At 34.8% G+C, this 20,821-nt stretch overlaps 1 protein-coding gene across 4 annotated transcripts in view; it reads right to left on the minus strand.

Moving 5' to 3' along the window:
• Window positions 1–5,887: 5,887 nt before the first annotated feature.
• Window positions 5,888–20,821, minus strand: part of INTS13 (integrator complex subunit 13) — a 29,713-nt gene continuing 14,779 nt past the window's right edge. For 2 of the 4 annotated variants that reach the window (XM_053661618.1, XM_037144845.2), the window contains exons 7-17: window positions 20,541–20,669; window positions 18,917–19,001; window positions 15,628–15,717; window positions 15,373–15,462; window positions 12,970–13,148; window positions 11,508–11,678; window positions 11,095–11,249; window positions 10,568–10,798; window positions 8,925–9,064; window positions 6,943–7,078; window positions 5,888–6,203 (exon numbers count right to left, since the gene is read on the minus strand). In XM_053661618.1, the coding sequence (XP_053517593.1) occupies window positions 6,167–6,203; window positions 6,943–7,078; window positions 8,925–9,064; window positions 10,568–10,798; window positions 11,095–11,249; window positions 11,508–11,678; window positions 12,970–13,148; window positions 15,373–15,462; window positions 15,628–15,717; window positions 18,917–19,001; window positions 20,541–20,669 (1,443 nt within the window). In that variant the 3' untranslated portion in view covers window positions 5,888–6,166. The remainder of the gene's footprint in view (window positions 6,204–6,942; window positions 7,079–8,924; window positions 9,065–10,567; window positions 10,799–11,094; window positions 11,250–11,507; window positions 11,679–12,969; window positions 13,149–15,372; window positions 15,463–15,627; window positions 15,718–18,916; window positions 19,002–20,540; window positions 20,670–20,821) is intronic. The other 2 variants (XM_037144846.2, XM_037144847.2) reach the window with 2 other exon arrangements.

The raw sequence follows: 20,821 nt of genomic DNA on the forward strand, positions 1-20,821 counted from the left end.
CATCATCACCAAACCATTATTATATGTGTTAAAGGGACTTAAGAAAAAGATCAAAACAATGAACAATAAAATGGCAAAAATATACATGTACCAACAGTTGAATCTAAAAAACAAACTAAGCAAACAAGGAGATAGGATTACAGATACAGACCACCTTTTGATAGTTCGAGAGTGGGTTGGAGGGGAATGGGTGACAAGGTGAGGTGATTAAGAAGTACAAATAGTTACAGAATAGCCATGGGATGTAAAGGACAGTATAGGAAATGGAGCAGCCAAAGAACTTATATATGCATGACCCATGGACATGAACAATTGCAGGGAGATAGCCTGAGGGAGTGGGGGGTGTTGGGCGGAGAGGGGCATAGGGAGAAAAGTCAGGACAATTGTAATAGCATAATTAATAAAATATAATTAAAATTAACATAGCTATAGTTTTTAACACTCTTGTCCTTTAACCTTTATACTAAAGTGCTTAACACTACCATATTATAGTATTGGAGTATTCTGAAGTTGACTACTTTCCTTTATCATGGGTTGTATACTGCCATGTTTTCTTATTAGTATTTTCTTATTAATAAGTATTGTCCTTTCACTTCAACTTGAACTCCTTCTAGCATCTAGTGGTGATGCATTTCCTCAGCTTTTGTCTGTCTCCTCTCTTTCTGAAGGACAACTCTGCCATGTAAAATATTCCTGTTTGGCAGTTTTATTCTTTTAGCACTTTTGATACCTCCCACTCTCCCCGTCTGCAAGGTTTCTGCTGAGAAATCTGCTACTAGCATTACACCGGATAGCTTGTAAGTTACAAGCTTTTTTTCCTCCCCCTCTTGCTCTTTTTAAGATTCTGTTTTTGATTTTTGTGTTTTATCATAATGTGTATTGTAGAGGATCTCTTTAATTTTATTTGGTGGCCTATAAGCTTCATGAACTTGGATATCCAAATCTCTCCCATGGGAAGTTCTCAGCCATTAAGTTGTTTTTTTGTTTGTTTTTTTTTAAGATTTAATTAATTAATTTTTTGAGAGGGAAGGTAGAGAGAGGAAGAAAAACAGCAATGTGTGGTTGCCTCTTGAGTGCCCCCTACTGGGGACCTGGTCCACAACCCAGGCATGTATGATAGGCTGGAAATCCAACAGGAGACCCTTTGGTTCAAAAGCTGGCCACTCAATCCACTGAGCCGCACCAGCCAGGACTCAGCCACTAGATCTTTAAATAAACTTTCTGCCCTGGTTGAAAGGGCAGAACAAGGGGTGTCTTTTGTGCTACAATGATGCTGATATTAGTCTTGTAACATAATCGAAAGTATAGCTGTTCTCTCTACTAAAGTAACTTTGATTCTCACAATTATTAAGTCTGGACCTCAGCTTACATTCCACTATTGAGTGGGCGATACATTTTTAAATTAAATTTCGTCCCGTATCTCTAGTAAATCCTCAATATGGATACTGTTTTAAAAAATTCAACAACAATCATTCTTCTATTTTTGTCCTAAAATGGTCATTTGCACCAAAAACCTGGAGTATGTACTTCAAGATAAGACCAAGCATCACGGGAAGGTGGTGAGGGGAAGGGGGGAAAGGTTATGGCAGCGAGAGATGTTTAAAAGACATCTAGCTAAGCAGATAGCATGAGCCAGCTGAATCATCTTGACAGTAAACAACATAAAATAATATAGCAAGCTAGTGGCACAATAGCTCTACAAGTAGTATTTGTATGCCACAATAGCTAGTGGCACACAAATACTCTCCCAGTTAAAGAGCACAGTAACAGCAGTTCATAAATCGTATCTGAAAATGGAGACCGAAATGTACATAAGACTGTGTCAACAAGTGGCATGGCCTTAGTGTATTAGAGAGAAACACAAACTGAGAGCACAAAAGGATCCCAGTGTTTGAAGATGGGTTGTGACAGACTGATTTTTGGATCAAGAAATACCAGCAAACCAGGGGTTGCCTTGACCAGTGTGGCTCAATTGGTTGGGCATCATCCCAGAAAGGTCTCTGGTTCAGATCCTAGTTGGGGCACATTCTGGGTGGAAGATTTGGCCCCTGGTCAGGACAAGTTCAAGAGGCAACTGACTGATGATTCTCTCTCATATTAATGTTTCTCCCCCCTTCTCCCTCTTTTCCCCTCTCTCTAAAAATAAATAAAAATCTAAACAAAAAAATTTAAATAAAATGAAGAAATAAACCAGAGGAGTGTCTACTTGCTAGGTAGGACACAGCCCAATTCAGTGTTTAATAAAGCCAATTAAGTCTTTAAAAATAATGAATAAATAAATAAATGAATAAAAATAAACAAGGGACCCCAACTGGGCACAAGTTGAAAAATGGGTATGAAGAGTTAAGACACAAAAAAGTGAAGGGATTAGAGGGAATACAGTCATTAATACTGTAATAATAACCCTGGCTGGTGTGGCTCAGTGGATTGTAACAAAGGGTCGCTGGTTGGATTTCCAGTCAGGGCACATGCCTACGTTGTGGGCCATGCCCCCAGCAGGGGACGCTTGAGAGGCAACCACACATTAATGTTTCTCTCCCTCTCTTTCTCCCTTCTTCCTTCCTTCTCTTTCTCCCTCCTTCCTTTCCTCTCTGGGAGGAAGTAAATTAATTATTTACTTAAAATAATTTTTAGTAAGTAAACTAATTAAAAATAAGTAAAAATAAAATCTTTAAAAAATGCTGTAATAACTATGTATGGTATCAGATGGGTACTGGACAGAAGTTATGTCTAATCACTATGCTGTACACCTGAAACTAATATAATATTGTATGTCAATGTAATTGAAAATAAGAAAAGGAAAAATAAACATAAAAGATCAGAACCCAAACAGAAGTAAATATGATGCAATATTTCAGTATTGGGTTATAGCTCTTAAATCTTGCAAAGTCTAAAGTGCTAATTAGGCCTGGTCATGCTTATAACATGATTTGCATAGGTTTATATATAAACACAGTGGTAAGGATAAAAATGGCACTAGCTTAGGGAGAGGAAGAATCCAAAGGCTGAGGAGAGAGTACTTAAAAAATAGAGTAATGAATGTTAAGTGTCCCCGGATTGAAGGAAAGCCTGCTGAACTCCTGTTTAAACATCAGTTGTTGAAGACATCCGAGGTGGCAGTGGCGTAGGTGGAAGGTACACTCGCTCCTCCTGGGACCAAACTGGAATTACAATTGACCTGAATAACCAACTGAAGACTAGCTGATCAAGTCTTATAACCGATGATTTACAGAAGCCATAATGAGACTTGTAGGAAGGGTAGAGATGTGAAAAAGGGTGGTCCCCCTCCCACGGGCAGCAGCTGAGATTCTAGAGGGATGCCTCACCTGCAAAGGCTTCCTCTGCATGGAGTCTCAACCCCAAGCCAGGCTCCCCAACTCAGAGCATCAGAGCCAGGAAGGGGCATTTATACATCTGGTGTGAAAAGCAGTGGGGATTCTGTTCACCAGGTGCCCTCTAAAAGGGCCAGCACACAATATTGGCAGCCACTCACCCTGGGATGGGCAGGGGAGGGAGAGGCAGACTAGAGTCATGTGAGGAGAGACTGTAGTTTGGGGCTCTGGGAGAGAGCTGAAAGGACAGCTGCCAAGGTCTCAGTGCCGAGTCCCTCTCCCACACCAAGACGCCATCTTTCTTGGGTGGAGCAGTCCCCTCCACAGGCATCACCCTGGGGAAATGCAGCAGATGACCTCTCTGGATGTCCCGTCATCCTACTGAGCAGCCAGCTGCCTTGGCCAGGATAAATACAGTCTACTCAATAAATGGTGGTGGGAAAATTGGACATGCAAAAAATGAAAATAGACCACCTTCTTACACTGTTACAAATGAATAAACTTAAAATGGATTAAAGAATTAAAGTAAGATCTGAAACCATAAAAATCCTAGAAGAAAGCATAGGCAGTAAAATCTCACGACATATTTTGTAGCAATATTTTTTCTCTGATATAGCTCCTTGGGCAAGGGAAACAAAAGAAAAAATAAACAAGCAGGACTATATCAAACTAAGTTTTTGCATAGCAAAGGAAACTATCAACAAAATAAAAAAACAACCTACTTAATGGGAGAACATGTTCACAGATGATACATCTAATAAGGATTAATATTCAAAATTTATAAAGGACTTCTACACCTCAACATCAAAAAGACATACAATTCAATTAACCAATGGGCAAAGAATCTGAATAGACACCTCTCCAAAGAGGACATACTACAGGTGGCCAATAGAGATGAAAAGATGCTCAATGTTACTACTCATCAGAGAAATGCAAATTTAAACCACAAAGAGATACCACCTCACGCCTAACAGAATGGCTGTCATCAATAAATTGACAAACAACAAGTGCTGGTAAGGATGTGGCAAAGGGGAACCCTTGTCCACTGCTGGTCATAATGCAGACTGGTGTAGCCAGTGTTGAAAACAATATGGAATCTCCACAAAAAATTAAAAACAAAACTGACTTATGACCCAGTACTTCCACTTCTGGGAATATATCCCAAGAAACACTAATTCAAAAGAATATACACGCCCTTATGTTCACTGCAGTGTTATGTACATTTGCCAAGATTTGGAAGTGCCCATCAGTAAACGAGTGGATAAAAAAAGCTGCAGTACATTTACACAATGGAATACTACCTGGCCGTAAAAGGAACTCTTACCTTTTGTGGCAGCACAAACAGATGTGGAGAGTATTATGCTAAGTGAAATAAGCCAGTCAGAGAAAGACAAATACTATATGACTTCACTTATATGTGAAATCTAATAAACAAAATAATGTAACAAAATAGAAATGGACTCATAGATACAGACAACAGGATGACAGAACCAGAGAGGAGGGAGATTAGGAGGCTGTGAGCAAAGGTAAGGGGATTAAACAAAAAAGAAAATCAGGGACACAGACAAGAATATGGTGATTACCAGAGGGAAACGGGGGTCGGGGAAGGGAGAGGACGTTAAAGGGAGGATAAATGGTGACAGAAGGAGACTTCAATTTGTGTGGTGAACACACAATACAACATACAGATGAAGTACTATAGAATTGTATGCTTGAAACCTATATAATTTTATTAACCAATGTCACTCCCCATTAAATTTTTTAAAAATTAAAAAAATAAACAGCAGAGGAGGGGAATGGGTAGAGGTAGAAGAGGCTATAATGGGGATAAATGGTAATAAAATACAATAAAAATAAACTATTTTAAAAATCCCACAGAGATGGGTAACTCAAAAAATAAAAAAACACCAGTTCTTTTAATAGAAAATATTGATGAAAGAAAGAGCATTTCCCTTCCTCTACTAAACACTCAAGGAAAAATGACAAGCCTAGAATTAGCATTCAGCATTTAAGTAGCATGTTTCTTGCAACATGTTATGAGCTTCCAGATGAAGCAGCACAGTAAGATGAGTCACTGAGGTATACCAGATAACCATGACATTTCTGAACAATGAGGAGACCGAGATTCTGTTCAAGGGTGAAAATAAATAACCTAGCAACTTTCCTTTCTCCTAAATCTGTAAAGTAATCTCCTTTATTCTTCTCTTTTAATATGAAAAGTCGATGGACAATAAATTTTTGGCAGAAAATAAAAAGTAGCATCATCCAATATGGGTAAATATAAATTTACACCAATTACCTGAAAATTCTGGTTTTAAATGTGCAACGCATAAACAAACAAAATTTAAAATAAAATACAAAATAAGCAAACAAACAACATTTTCTGGGAAAAGCACTACATATGCTGCAGACTAACCTTGAAGATTTTATATTAAATATTGTAAATCCTAAATTCTGATAAAAAATTTTTAATTTCTAAAAGTTGTCAGTCATTAAATAAATATATTTTCCTAAAGGAATACTCCAATATTTTGCATTTCAAATATTTTAATAGTTTTATTTGGCAAAGAGAAGCCTAAGAATTCTTTAAAAAACATTTCCAGGGGGAAAATTTTTTACCATAAAATAAATTTGTGTGATTTAGGAGGACAAATCTCAAATGTATTTTTTGACATATGTGCCAATCTTACAATTAATACAAAAAAGATAGTTGAAATATTCTAAAAATGTAAAAACCAGTCCAGGCAGCATAACTATACAATCTTGTTGTAAAAGTACTTATATCAAATTCCACCCAAAATATTTATGCAATATAGTAGATTTAGTTCCTCAAGTCACCGGCTGGCTTTTCCATTTTCTGTTGTCTCCATTCTGAAAAATAGAAGGGAAAAAATTAGGAGGAAAAATAAAGCATTAGCTATCCACATTTTTTTCTCATTATATAGCTTTCATATGAAATTAAAATATTCAACAAGCAGAAGAACATTAGCACTTTAGAAAAAAACCAAGGTTAGTGTTCCTCTGGTCAGTTCAACTTCCTCATTTTGCAAATGAGTAAAAGCTGAGGCCCAGAGAGATCAAGTGACTTCCCCAGAGTTTCCTTTCAAAGGCCACTTTTTCCAATATACTTCTGCAAGCAAAACTAAGGAAAAAAACTTCTGCCATTTAGTCAGATTTATTTGCTTTTCCACTAAAGAAGTTCCTTTACCAACACTTTATCAAAATATCTTCTAAAAAAGAGATTAAAATAATCAAACCTGCGATTTATTCAATTAAAATAAATATTCCTAATATTGTATTACTTAATCAAAAAATGTTTTTCCCACATTATTTTACAGCTTTGGTGTTATAGACTAAGTTTTCTCTATGATTTTTCCTCCATAATGTTTAGTGAACAAAGTAAAAATGCTCTAAGAAGTAAATACTTTCAGGGTTACAATCAATAGAATCATGCCTTTTTCAAGTACTAAGAATCAAAAAAGTTAATTTTATTTCTCCTTACAGGTAACATGTAACAGTTCATAATATTAGTAATAGATGCTGAACATAAAGGAGTATTCATTATATTTTAACTTATAATATCGATTTCTACAATAATTGTAATACAAACCCATTTTCTTCTTTAAGATGTTGATATAACTCAGCTCTGTTATTAACCGAGTTCAAACGTCCAGCAAACTCCTGATGTTTTCTGGAATTGGCAGTATTGATTCTATTACTCCACAAGGATAATAAGGATACTGGCCCTGGTGTTATATTTGAAAGAAGAGAAAAAAGGTAGAATAATTCATTACTTCAAAATTTACAAATTTTAAAAACTTACCTTAAATTCTATTGTTTTACACAATTAAAGCAACACCATCTTCCCCTTATTCAAACATTTAAATGTTTAGGGGTCTCCAGACCACCTACTAGTTTGATTTGCTGGAAGGACTCAATTGACTAAACACAAAGTTACACTCACAGCTAAGAATCACTGCAGCAACACAGCAAGGATGCATGGCCAGATCAGTAAAGCAAAGACTGGAGGAATCTATTCGCAGTCTTTCCATGCTCTCTCCCTCCAGTGAGGGTTCACACAGTGCCTCCTCCTGCTGGCATCAAAAACGCAGCCATGTGTGTTCGATATTTCTGTCGGGAAAGCCCACTGAGATTCAGAGCTGAAGGTTTTTATTGGCTTGTGGTCACAAGGGCATTCTCTGCCAACCTACAGCTACCAAAATTCCAGACTCCCAGAAAGAAAGCAGGTGTTCAGCTCAGATGAAAGGCAAAATAACTTATTCATCTAGGGAATGTTTTAAAAGCCAAGTTCCCAGATGCCAGCCAAGGGCCAAATTTACAAGCAGGCTCTTCTAATGTTAATAGCCTCAAGCTTGCTATGCTAACTCTTTCACAACATGCAAAGGCAAAAGGACTAGAATAGCCAAAACTACTTTGAAAAGTAGGGAAAAAGTCAGAAGATTCACTACCTGATATTATGATGATAGTATTATGATAAACGTAATGTGGCAAATCATAAACACATAGACCAACAGAACATAAAAGAAAACCCAGAAATACATTCCCACATATAAAATCAATTGATTTCTGATAAAGGTACAAAGGCAATTCAATTAAGAGGGGATAGTCTTCAACAAATGCTGCTGGAACAATTAGGAGAATGTAAGTGTAAAAATACGAATATTGACCCATATCTTACAACTTATTTTTATAAAACTCAAAATGGATCCTAGCTTAAATGCAAAAACCTAAAATTATAAAACTTCTCAAAGAATACACTAAAAAAATTTTTTATGGCAAGGTATCAGTCCTTTGTCATGCCATTTCCCATTTATCCTAAAAGGACTAACTCCAGTTTCCCTTAAGATAAATAAGGCCCTCAATGATTTCAGGAGCTCTCAAACCCTAATTGTATCTTTAATGCCTAGAATTTCTTTAAGAGGAAATTAAGCATATCAGCTTATAAATAAGAGATAAAAGACCTTAGGGGTGGAGGATTGAGAAAAAAAGGAAAAAGGACTCATGGAAATGGACAACAGAGTAGTGATTACTGAAGGGAGGGAGGTATAAGGGGACTAAATGGTAATGAGGAGAAAAGTACAATAAGATTAAATTGGAACAGGAAAAAAGATAAAGGCTTTTTAATAAAAATATTATTTATAATATCTTTATTGATGCTGATGGACACATTTTAATTTATTAATAGATGGGTGATATTAGATCTTTTCCTAAATCCAGTAAAGGTTGAAGGAAAAGCATTTATCTTCAATAACCTACCCCTTACTATAGTGTCAGGAACATAAACGATTCAAGTTTACATAACTAAAATTTCTTAAAATGCAGACTTTTTAGCACAAGTGCTTATTTTCCAAAGTCTTCATTAACGAAGGCATGACATTACTTTTTCTTTAATACTGACAAATATATTTACTGTCTCTATTTTCTAAGGCTGTAAACAAAGAATCTCCTAAACAATAATAGGAACAGTTAGTAGCTCTTCCTGATACATACGACAATATTAAGTAACACTGTACAACACAGAACTAAGGTGAACAACTCTTCACAATCATAGTCACCACAGTTCTACCTCACCTTTTGCTTTTTCTACTGGTGGAGTTTCATCCATCTCAACCAGGGGCTTTTTGTTTGGAGGTTCTGGGGAATCAGGTGAGTCTTTGATAATTTCAGCTTCAGCCAACTCTTCTTTTCCACGTTCTAACATGCCTTTTAATCTTTTAGAGGTACAAATTATAAAATTTAAAGCTGAAATGTTTAGAAATCTAAATGGTTCAATAATTAAACTAGAATCTGAATGTCAGTCTTCATAAAAGATAGCTGCTCTCACAAAGTGAACCTAGAAACTAATCATAAGCTAAATGTCAATCTAAAATCAGGTAAGAGAACTTAATGAATTAAACACAAGTTTTCCTCATTTCCTTCATCATTATAACATAATAATTTTGTAATGTAGTTAGCTATAAATATGAAAAAAATGGAGAAAACTGTAAGAAGGTACTATTAAACCTAATGACCTTTGGAAGAAAGTTCACGATTTCAATTTTTAAAGATATGGACAAAAATACTATTTCAAATTACAAAAAAAGATTAATTATTTGTTCCCTAGTTTATGTACTGTGGGCATCTATTTACAGTCCACAAGTGAAAAACTTATCACTCCAAGCTTACTTTGAGTTTTCCAAGGAAACAAAAATGCTTGTAAAATATATAGACAAATACTTGGGCAACAGGGTGCTCTAAATGAGAATACTTTCTGTCCCCTACTTGCAGTTAGCCAATTGTTTCAAAAGCTTGGTTCTAAGCTTCACTAAGGAAGAAGTGAAATCCTAAAGTCAAAGACAAATGTTCTACATTCTACTTTTTTGGGGGTGAAATGATATGATTTCTGGAATTAGCTTCCAAATAGTCCCACATAGGAGGCGGACGATACTGGTGGTGAGGGAAGTGGATGTGAATGTATCTGAAATAAAATCTGCCACAAATTGATACTTGTTCAAAGTAGGTGATGGGTAAATATTTAATCTACAGTGGAATTATTTTTGAAATTTTCCATCATAAGTTCTGAATGGAACTTACTATATCGCCGTAAGATTTCCCTGGTTCTTTGCCTGACTTCTGGCAAGAAGGTGGAAGATGAAGACAGCTAATATGTTATGATACTTTTATTTATAACTCATGAACTTAGGGAAAAAAATGTACTAGCAAAGACGGTTTTCAGAATCAGGAATGTGTTCTTTCTCTGTGCTCCCAAGGACATCTGTGCCTATTTTTACAACAACATCTTCCACATTTTGCTGTTACCAGTGACTTACTTGCCTATTTTTACCACAACACTGTACGTTCTTCCAAGGCAGGAATCTTATGCTAACTGTCTGGCACACCATAGGTATTCCACCATATTTACTATTAAAGAAATAAAACCATGTCTTTGACATTAATAACACATAAAAGAAATACTGATACGAAACATCCTGAATTATAATTTTTATAAGTTAATTAAATTAGGATAAAAATTAAATACTATCTTTTCACAAAGAAAAATTAAACACTATCATACCTCTTTAAGTCTAAAATCTTTTAGATATTAAGAATGAAAAACTAAGTTATAAATAAAATATATACTAAAAGAACTTCTATTAAATGAGGATTGAATGTTCTAGATGCAGAATTGATATGTCATAAGGAACGATGATGCTATTTTAGTATGAACAAGTCACCTCTCTGAATCCTGCCAAGACTTCTCCTGTTCATAATCTTTCACTGCTTTCTCTGATTTGTCCTCTTTGTCCTCCCTCTTTCTTCCTCGTTTCTTTCGCTCTTCTTCTTCCGGGGGTTTGCTCCTACAGGCCATCAGACATTCCAAGACCCTTTGATGTTTCTCTGAGTTACTGATATGAGCTCTGACAAGGGTTTCTAATTCATTCCACATGATACGGTACTGTTCGTCTCTGAAATAAAGATTTAAAATAATAATCCTAGGAATACTCTGTAAAATAATATTCAAGTGTCACTTATGGTAAAGTAAAAGGAAATAATTAAACATGGACTTCTTTTCCTAGATAGCTAATGGTACAATTCTAAGTTATAATGTACCCAATTATTTTATTCTATTATAATTTCATTTTGATCATATGTATGTATGTATATATACATACCCCCTAATATGTTATTTACATACAGAATAAGGGTAAAAAACAGTATGTATCAAGTAAATGTGATATGTAGAGAGGGGGAAAAAAACTACCTTTTAGGGCCTTTTCCTCTTGTGCCAACTGTGGAAATTGGTAGAGGATCATTTTTTCTTTCCATATCAACTAAGTTATATATCGTTTTTTGACAGTTTAACACATCTTCTTCTGTCAAAGATTCTTTCACAATAACACTGGCTAATGGAACTACCTGTAACATTAAAAAAAAAAAGAAAAAATTCTGTCTTGAAAAACAAGTATCAAAGCATCTAGGCAGAACTTCAATTGATCTTAAACATCATTGTGGCCAGATAATCTGTCACCTTCAGTTCAGTTTTATAATTATTTAACTGTACCAAAATCATGTATTTCATTCTTCGATTGAAAAATGGCCCCTGAAAAGCATCTAGTTACTAATTAGAAGAAAATTACTAATCTAGAAGAAAAATTAAAATTATTTAACACTTACCGCTTGCATGTTAAAAATGGTGGTTTGTGAAATAATCATAGGCCAGTAACGGGTATGTTTTTCTAATTGATCTTTAGCTCGTTCCAAAGGGATCTCAAGAGTTCCATCGATTTTATATCTGGGGTCTAGAAAAGGAGTTAATCTGTTTTCCCTCATAAATTCACCAAAATCCTAATGATAACCAAATAAGATAAAATTAGAAACTATTTTCTAATGTTTCAGTATGGATTACATGTAACAGTCTGTTCCCCTGATGTCTTCTGTCCTGTGATACCCAACAAAGCATTTTCTCTAATAGCTCCCCCGCCCCTAATTTTTTCTTTCTGTTTGAATATGAAACCATCGGCCTTTATTATTACACGATGGAGATAAAAAAGCCTCAAACATCATTCACTATTGTTTGCACATTTAAAAATAAGAAACACTTATTTTTCAACTTGTATACTTCAACTCTTTTATATCATATCCAGAAAAAAGAATTAGTGAATCACATTAGAATACCAATTTGCTTACTAAAAAGCTACCTTGATATAACATCAGAATATCAATAACAATAATTATCTTGGAATAATGGAATTATAGGTAATTCACAGTTTTTACAGATATCTGTATTTAAATTTTCTACAATATTTATTAGTTTTCTCCTTATTAAAAGTATAAAAACAATAAAGAAAAGCCTAATCAAAAACAATTACTTACAGTATATAATACTTCGGTTTACAAAGTACACTTATATACATCAATCACATTTAATTCTCACAACCACCTCAAAAAGGAGACAGCCATGAAATACCAAATATAAATGAGGGAAGGAGGAGTGAAAAATTAAAAGCAGAACAATAGTTTCTACCAAAAATAAACAAAATTTTATTCTATGAACCTTTAAATTAAAAATTAAGCATTATTTCAAAGTTGCAGCAATCTAACTATTAAAATGTTTCGTTTGCCATTTACATTACTAGAAATAAAGTCCCACCTAAACTATTAGTTCAAATCAATTTCTATTCTTTCCTATAATTCCAGTATGTCAATGCTATTCAGATATTTCTCAGCACGCACTTAATATCCAAGGATGACTATGTAACGATAAATAGCTCTTCTGAGCAAGTATTGAAGGATGATTCATCTAAATAAAATAAATAACTTCCCAAACTCCTTTCTGTCACAGATCTTTGCATATAATAGGCCCTCAATAACCACTTGCTGAATAATGATAGACTCAAGTTATAAAATTTATAGATATTGGCCCTGGCTGGTGTGGCTCAGTGGATTGAGTGCCAGCCTGCAAACTGAAAGGTTGCTGGTTCAATTCTCAGTCAGGGAACATGCCTGGGTTGCAGGCCAGGTCCCCAGCTGGGGGCCTTTGAGGGGCAACTGATTGGGGTACCTCTTGCACGTTCCCCCCTCCCTTCTCTTAAATAAATAAATATCTTTTAAAAAGTTTTATAGCTATTAGTCTTACTGTGATCCGGTAGTCTGTAACTCTTCCTCCACATCCTTCACTAATTGAAGGTGGATCTTCTAGAATGGACCGAGAACTGCTAAGGACATGCAAAAATATCTCTCCTCCATGGCTGCTAAGCATATGACTGATGACTTTCGAACCTGATTTTCGTGGTTGTTCCAATAAAACAGAACGACCTGTCAAAAGTAATGAAATTCAAATGGGCTCTTATTTTTTTCCCTTAACATTTATGTCAAAATTTTTCATTTTATTCACCCTCATATTTTAACCAGCATTGCTAAGTTACTATAACTGCATTTCAAGTCCATAAAGCCTGAATTCTAGTCTGAATCCATAAAGTCTGAATTCTGTAACTGCATTTCAAGTCCATAAAGTCTGAATTCAAGTTTTCTCTTGGTCACTCCAAGCTTACACAGTTAGAGAGATGGTTTTCCAAAATAAATATAGTGGTCTCAAGTATAGTATGTTTGGTTATATTCTTCATTCAACTACAAGTTCACGTAAAATTTTCCCATTAGACATCAAGAAGAAAAGTGAAACAACTATTGGATAACCCCCAACATTATCAAATCTATAAAACATTTAGGGGAGCCCCTGGCTGATGCAGTTCAGTGGACTGAGCGTGGGCCTGCAAACCAAAGGATCGAGGTTCAATTCCCAGTCAGGGCACATGCCCGGGTTGTAGGCCAGTTCCCAGCAGGGGACACATGAGAGGCAACCATACATTGATGTTTCTCTCCCTGTCTCCTTCCCTTCCCCTTTAAAGATAAATAAAATAAAATCTTAAACAAACAAAAAAACCATTTAGGGGAGAAAGCAAAGTCTCAATCCTCTTTCACAACACCTACTTATCAGCACTATTCTTGTAACTACTTTCTATTTCACATTACCAAATGTTACTTAATGTCGATTTTACATAGCCTGATAATCAAATTGTGCTTCATATAACTATGAAATTAATCTTATGATGAAGGCTGGCTAACTCATCATTTCAGTGGTTCAAAACCCTAGTTGATGATAAGAATCACCAGAAAAGCTATTAGAATTTAGATTTAGTAAATGAAATCCAATAATTTAAAAAAATTTTTCTTCAAACAAGGAAAACACAGATTTAAGGTCACATAGCATACGATTAAAAATGTTTATGATGAAGTGTTCAAAGAGAAATACATTCATCTACATTTTGTAATTCAAATTTCAATAGGTCAAGGCCTTGGTCAGGTAGCTCAGTTGGTTAGAGCATCTTCCTGATATGCCAAGGTCACGGATTCCATCTCCTCTGGTCAGGGCACATACCAGAAGCAACCAATGAATGCATAAATAGTGGAACAACAAATCATGGCCCTGGTTGGTGTGGCTCAATGGACTGAGCACAGGACTTCAAAGTAAAGGGTACTTAGTCTGATTCCCAGTCAGGGCAAATGCCTGGGTTTCAGGCCAGGTCCTCGGTAGGGGGTGTGCAAGAGCCAACCACACATTGATGTTTCCTTCAATTTCTCTCTCCCTTCTCCTCTCTCTAAAAAATAAACAAAATCTAAAAAACAAAAACAAGCCCTGGCTGGTGTAGCTCAGTGGATTGAGTGCGGGCCTACGAATCACACGATAGCAGTTGGATTCCCAGTCAGGGCACATGCCTGGGTTGCAGGCCAGTTCCCAGCAGGAGACTCGTGAGAGGCAACCATACATTGATATTTCTCTCCTTCTCTCCTTCCCTTCCTCTCTAAAGATAAATAAATAAAATCTTAAAAAAACAAAACAAAACAAAAAACAAAATCAATGTTACTTCTCCCCCTCCAAATTCAAATTAAAAAAAAAATTCAACAGGCCAAGATAAATGCCTGTATTGTTTTATCCTCAAAAAAAAAAAAAAAAGTAGACTCTAATGGTCTTTTTAAATTACTAAAAAATATATTAGCCCTGGCTGGCATAGCTCGGGCTATGGATTGAGTGCGGGCCTGCGAACCACACAAATCGCGGTTCGATTCCCAGTCAGGGCACGTGCCAGGGTTGCAGGCCAGTTCCCAGCGGGGGATTCACGAGAGGCAGCCACACATTGATGCTTCTCTCCTTCTCTCCTTCCCTTCCCCTCTAAAGGTAAATAAATAATAAAAATCTTTAAAAAAAAAACCACCTAAAAATAAACTTCTTAGAAGAAAAAAATATATATATATTAAATAAAACAGATATAATAGTCCAAAAGATATAAAGTCACCTTAATTTTAAAGGTTAGTGAACTAGAAAAGGGTATTTACAATTATATAACTTTAAAATAGTTTGCAAAATAAAATGGTTAAACTATGTTGAAAAAATGGCTTTTCCAGATTTCACATTTTCACATATTCTCCCTAGTGATATCACTTGTAACAATCTCAGTCAAAACAATTAAATGATGAAAGTTACCATTTAGAAGAAAATTAGTAAGGCAGGAGGAAGGTCTACTATTTACATCTACAGGTGAAATTCGATAAGCGCCAGTGCAATAGTGTAATTCTGAAACAGAAGAGAACACTGATTTGAAAGAATTTAAGGAAATATCTCCATAAGAGAAAAAAAACTTTGTTTTTTTAAGCTGTAAAACAACATAAAACAAAAATTCAAAAAGCAGCAAATTAATGAGCCCTTTAAAAACACTTTAAACATCTTTAAAACACCCACCAATGTTATTGGTCCTTGGAGTGCACCACTTTAATGTTATTGTCTCTTTGAACGAGCCTTCTCTACTGCTGCCACCTAAGTGGGTATCGCCTGTAAAAATGAGTCAGAGAAACAGTAAATTTCAAATTGTTTACCCCAGATTTCTGAGTTTAAATTTTACAGTATACCTCTTGGAGAACATCTTTTTTTATGAAGTCTCCTAGAAAAGTACCAAATTGAGTTTGGATATTAGCTATGATTAAAGTAAGTATTTAATTTCCCTCCAAATTCCTCATTAATTAATTTAATCATCTACCACAGCACTGAAATTCAATAGCAAAAAATTTAAAAATATCTAGAATCTACAATTGCTCCCCTCTGACACCATTAAGTAATAATACAACATGGTTGAGTATTTAAAGAAAGCTTCAGGAATCTAAAATGCATAATTATTTATATTGAATCTTAACAATTTTATGGAAAAAAAACCATAAAATGATGGATCTGTGAAGTAAATATATAGCATTTAACAGTAAGCATTTTTGGCCTGAATGCAGTCTAAAGTAAACAGGGATTAATAAAATAATAATAAATAAATGCAAAACTATAAAGTTGACAAAGCTCTGAAGAAGATATGTTCAGTGCTATGAGGGTCTTTACCAAGAGATCTGACCTATGCCAAGACATCAGGAAAGGCTTCTTGGAGAAGTGAAAACTAGTCTGCGTTCTAAAAGGATGAACAGAAACTAACTAAAAAAAGGAAGGAAAGAGTACTGGAGCATGGAAACAGCATATGCCAAGATACTGTGGCAGGTGAAAGCATGAAGAGTTTCAGGGCCTTGTAAGACATTTAAACAATTTTGTCTTTATCTTTAGGGCAACAGAAAGCACTGGGGGGTGTTTAAGATAAGGAGAGTATGTCATGATTAGCACCGTAAAAGTTGTTCTGGTTAGCAGGTCAAGAATGAAGAGACATACCATTTAGAAGGCTACTGTGGGATATAGTGTATGAAAACAATAGGCTGGATTAATAATAAGGAGATGGTAATAGTAGTGGAGCTGCAGATGTAGATGTACTTGAGACACTTGGTAGATGAAATCAAGAAAAAGTGATGATATGCTAATACAGAGGACCACATGAATATAAAAATAGCCATCTACAAGCCAAGGAGAGAGGCCTCAAAAGAAATTAACTATACAGTCACTTTGATCTTGAATTTCTAGCCTTAAGAACAGAAAATAAAATTTCTGTTAAGACAAAAGAAAACAGAAAAAAAAAGGAAAATGTGATGATAGATTAGACATTAAGAATGACAGAGAGATATCTTAAAGATGACTCAGGTTTCTGCCTTCTATAACCAGATAGACAACAGGATCATACACTGAGACAGGGAACATTAGAAAACCAGTTCAGAGGGCAAAACTCAGAAGTTGTTTTGTGTATATTGAGTTTTAGGTACCTAGGAGATATCTAATAGATATATAGCAGGCCCTCAAATAACACTGATTCAACATCATTTCATTTTAATGTTGATAAGATGTCATAGGAATTTAACTCTTATTTATATCAATTAGCCTAAGGTAAAACTTCTTTCATTGTATGTTATTTCATTTAAAACTGCAAAGCCTGTTGACATTAAGTAAGGACTTACTGTAATTAGGCAGTAGAATATACAGATGCTCTTTGATTTATTCTGTGATTTATGATAGGGTTATGTCCTGATAAACCTATTGTAAGTCGACAATTTATTTAATGCACCTAACCTACTAAACATCATAGCTTAGCCATAGCTTAGCCTACCTAAATGTGCTCAAACACAACATCCAAAAGAAAGTGTCGACACAGTGCATGTGGAGCATCAGTTGTGTACCCTCGTGACCACGCAGCTGATGGGGAGCTGCGACTCGCTGCTGCTGCCCAGCACCAGGAGAGAGTGTGGCAGGGCATACATCTCCAGTATGGGAACAGATCAACACTCAAAATTCTAAGTGCAGTTTCTACTGAGTGCATATTACTTTCTACCATCATACAGTTACAAAATCCTTAGTCAAACCACTGTATGAGTTCGTTGGAGACTGTCTGTATAGATAAGGAGCTTAGACACGGTATCTGGGCTAACGTAGGGCCTACTCATCAACATCCAGCTCTAAGGCACCTCCTCTTAAAGCCTGCCCGACTCACAGGCCTAGTCACATGCCACCTCTTGTGTTCCCGCAGCACTCTCTTCTCATTGCTGCCATAGCATTTTGCGCATGATGTCCATGTGTAGTAGAAAACTACAGGTTGATCAACAACTATTTTTGCAAAGTAAGTTGTGTTACAAAGAATATTTTTATCATTTTTTTTAAGTTTTAAAAATTGCTATTACCTCACAGGTTCTTAGTTTCCACATATTGTAATTTCTAAAACAAGTTCTTTACATTCCTTAGTTACATGTTAACATATCCATTTACCTTAATAGTTTCTCTCCTGTTAAAATTCATGTTATATTCATTTTAAGATTCCTTATACATGTAACAGATGTTATGACTGGCTCATGCTATTTAAATCAAAAAAGATGTATACAACATAATCCAAGTCAACCATTTAATTTTCTGGTAGCATCAATTTACACAGAAAACATTCCAGAAGATTTAACAGAGTGTCCAATATTAAAGGCAATTACACTGAATTTGGGGAATGGATGGGATATTATAGCTCATCTAACCTAGCATCTTTAATTTACAAACACATGGGACCTGTTAGTTGGTGGGAAAGCTTTAGCTAAAACTCTTATCTCCTAACTCCAGAGTCTTTTCCCCTAAACCATGCTGATACAGTTGTAAAAATCACAGTTTTGGAGAAAGGACCCACTGATTCAAATACTTTTTAGAGAAAAAAAAGTAACACAAAATTTCAAGACAACTGATTTTTATCCAGGTAAGCTGTTAGTCTATTTATCACTCTTTTTAAGTCAGCTCCTGTTCTCCTTTTCACAAGGTGATTTGCCTACAAAAGAAAAACTCTAACATTACTGGCTCTCTTTTGCAATACTTTAGTCTTTCCCAAAGTAAATTCTACAGAAAGAACACTGGTTCCATTGCCAGATAAGTTTGTTCCATTGCCAGATAAGTTTGTAAGGGAATGAACTAAAAGACAATCAGGTCTGTTTACTAAAGAATATCTCAAAGTTCCATTGCCAGATAAGTTTGTAAGGGAATGAACTAAAAGACAATCAGGTCTGTTTACTAAAGAATATCTCAAAGCTGTTCATATGCTTTCGCATGTTAGATCGTACACATTAAGGACTTTCCAATGACTCTTACTCACCACTTTTCATGAAATCTACGTGTGCATCTTTGTGATGAAGCAGCTCCACATCGTAATTGGCCGATGTATTAGCATGTTGTTCTTCCTTAAAGCAAAATTTTAAATAATTTGGTTTTGTTTTCCAAATAAAGAAGTTATTAACTATTAATTCTGCTTTTTGCTTAAAGATCAAATACACCCAACAAAACTTCGCTATAATGGTATAGTTTGATCTGTAATTAATCTATTTAAAGATGCAATTGTTTTCCACTGAAATATAAACTCCATTAAAAAACTACTGGCTATATATAAGTAATACAGTATTTAATTATTTTTCTTATATTATATCAGAATTAACACATAACTAATCCAGAAGTTTTAGAAACTTCTTACTCTGAATGCATTGTCTTACAAATATACACAAATTATCTGTAAATAAATATAATGTAATTGAAACAGTTTATAGAAATTCAAAGTGAAATAGTTGTTTAAAGGAGGAAATAGCATCTTTAAATACCTACAGTAAATTAGCAAACATCAATTACATAAAATAAGCAAACACTGACTAATAAACAAGTTCAGTAACTTGTTTTCATTTAATAGTAAACAGGAACTTCTATATTATCTATTTACAAGAAAAAAGAGATTGAATAAAGAATCACACCAGTAGCACACAAATACAATCAAATGCCAAGAGCAAGGTACCTGTCACACTGGAGTATTTTTCTTATAACTCATAAAATTATATAAAGCACACCTATTACGCTACTTTACTTGTTAATAGCTTCTGCATCCAAACCATTCTACGAGGTAAAGCCCAATTTCTATTTAAAAGCCAGTCAATGGTATAAGGCGGAAATGAATAATGAAAGGTATTTCTCATACAATTTAGTGTTCATCACATGTGGTAGACTTTCTTATAACTCTCAATTTCACTGTTCTATGTGCATTTTTAGATATGGTGATTACTCTATTTTTAAACATAACCAATAAAATGAAAATCAATTCCACTTAGTAAACATTCATTTAAAGCTTACTATGGGCTAGCCATTGTACTAGTTCTAGACAACTTAATGGTAATATGATGAAAAAGAACAGGTAGCAACAGATTCCTAAGAATATACATTAATAAAATCGTAAGACTCACAACCTTGGTTTTTCAGGTAGGGTAATAAACTCATTTAAAACTATGAGCTATTTTTCCCTAGGCATATGTATTAGTTACAAACACCTTTATATTTGGTGGGCAAAAACAAAAAGAGAGAAAATAAAAGGCCTGCTAGAATACACAATGTAAGTAAATAACACAACTAATAGCACAACTGTCATAAAAAGAATCACAGAAAAAGTAATCACTTAAGGTAGAGATTATATTTTGATGAAAATAACAAGAATTTAATTAAAAACCAGAAAGTTGATATAGAATATTCTTATTAGAAAAACACAGCATTTTGTCTGTGATCCTTTCTTGTTGCTTTTCAGTATTTACTGACCTGGTCAAAGACACTGAATGTAGGCTAGCAAAACAGAAAACATGATATGGGGAGAAAAAAGTAAGGTTCAATTACAATAAATAAAACATGTCAAACAAATGTTTAAAAAGCAAAACAGCACTTTCAAAACAGCAGGATAAAGAACTGCTTACCTTCATTGGAATATTTGTAATAGTAGTTGAAGCCAAGTCAAAGTGTTGCTGTACTAAAATATTTAACTTGGTAGCAAGATGCCGTCCTGCACGAACACTATGAACTTCGCTGGTTAAAACAGGGGACAACTACAGAAAAGCATGAAAAAAATACCCTGTGAAAAATTAATACATTGTAACTGACTGCTACACATTTTACTTCAACCCATAAAACTTAAATGCTTTCACTTTTTAGAACTTGGAATAGTGAAAAGGTCCATAAATTAACCATGATCATTATT

This window comes from Artibeus jamaicensis, unplaced genomic scaffold, assembly GCF_021234435.1.
Source record: "Artibeus jamaicensis isolate MK-2021 breed Jamaican fruit bat unplaced genomic scaffold, CSHL_Jam_final contig_233, whole genome shotgun sequence".
Classification (NCBI taxonomy): domain Eukaryota; kingdom Metazoa; phylum Chordata; class Mammalia; order Chiroptera; family Phyllostomidae; genus Artibeus; species Artibeus jamaicensis.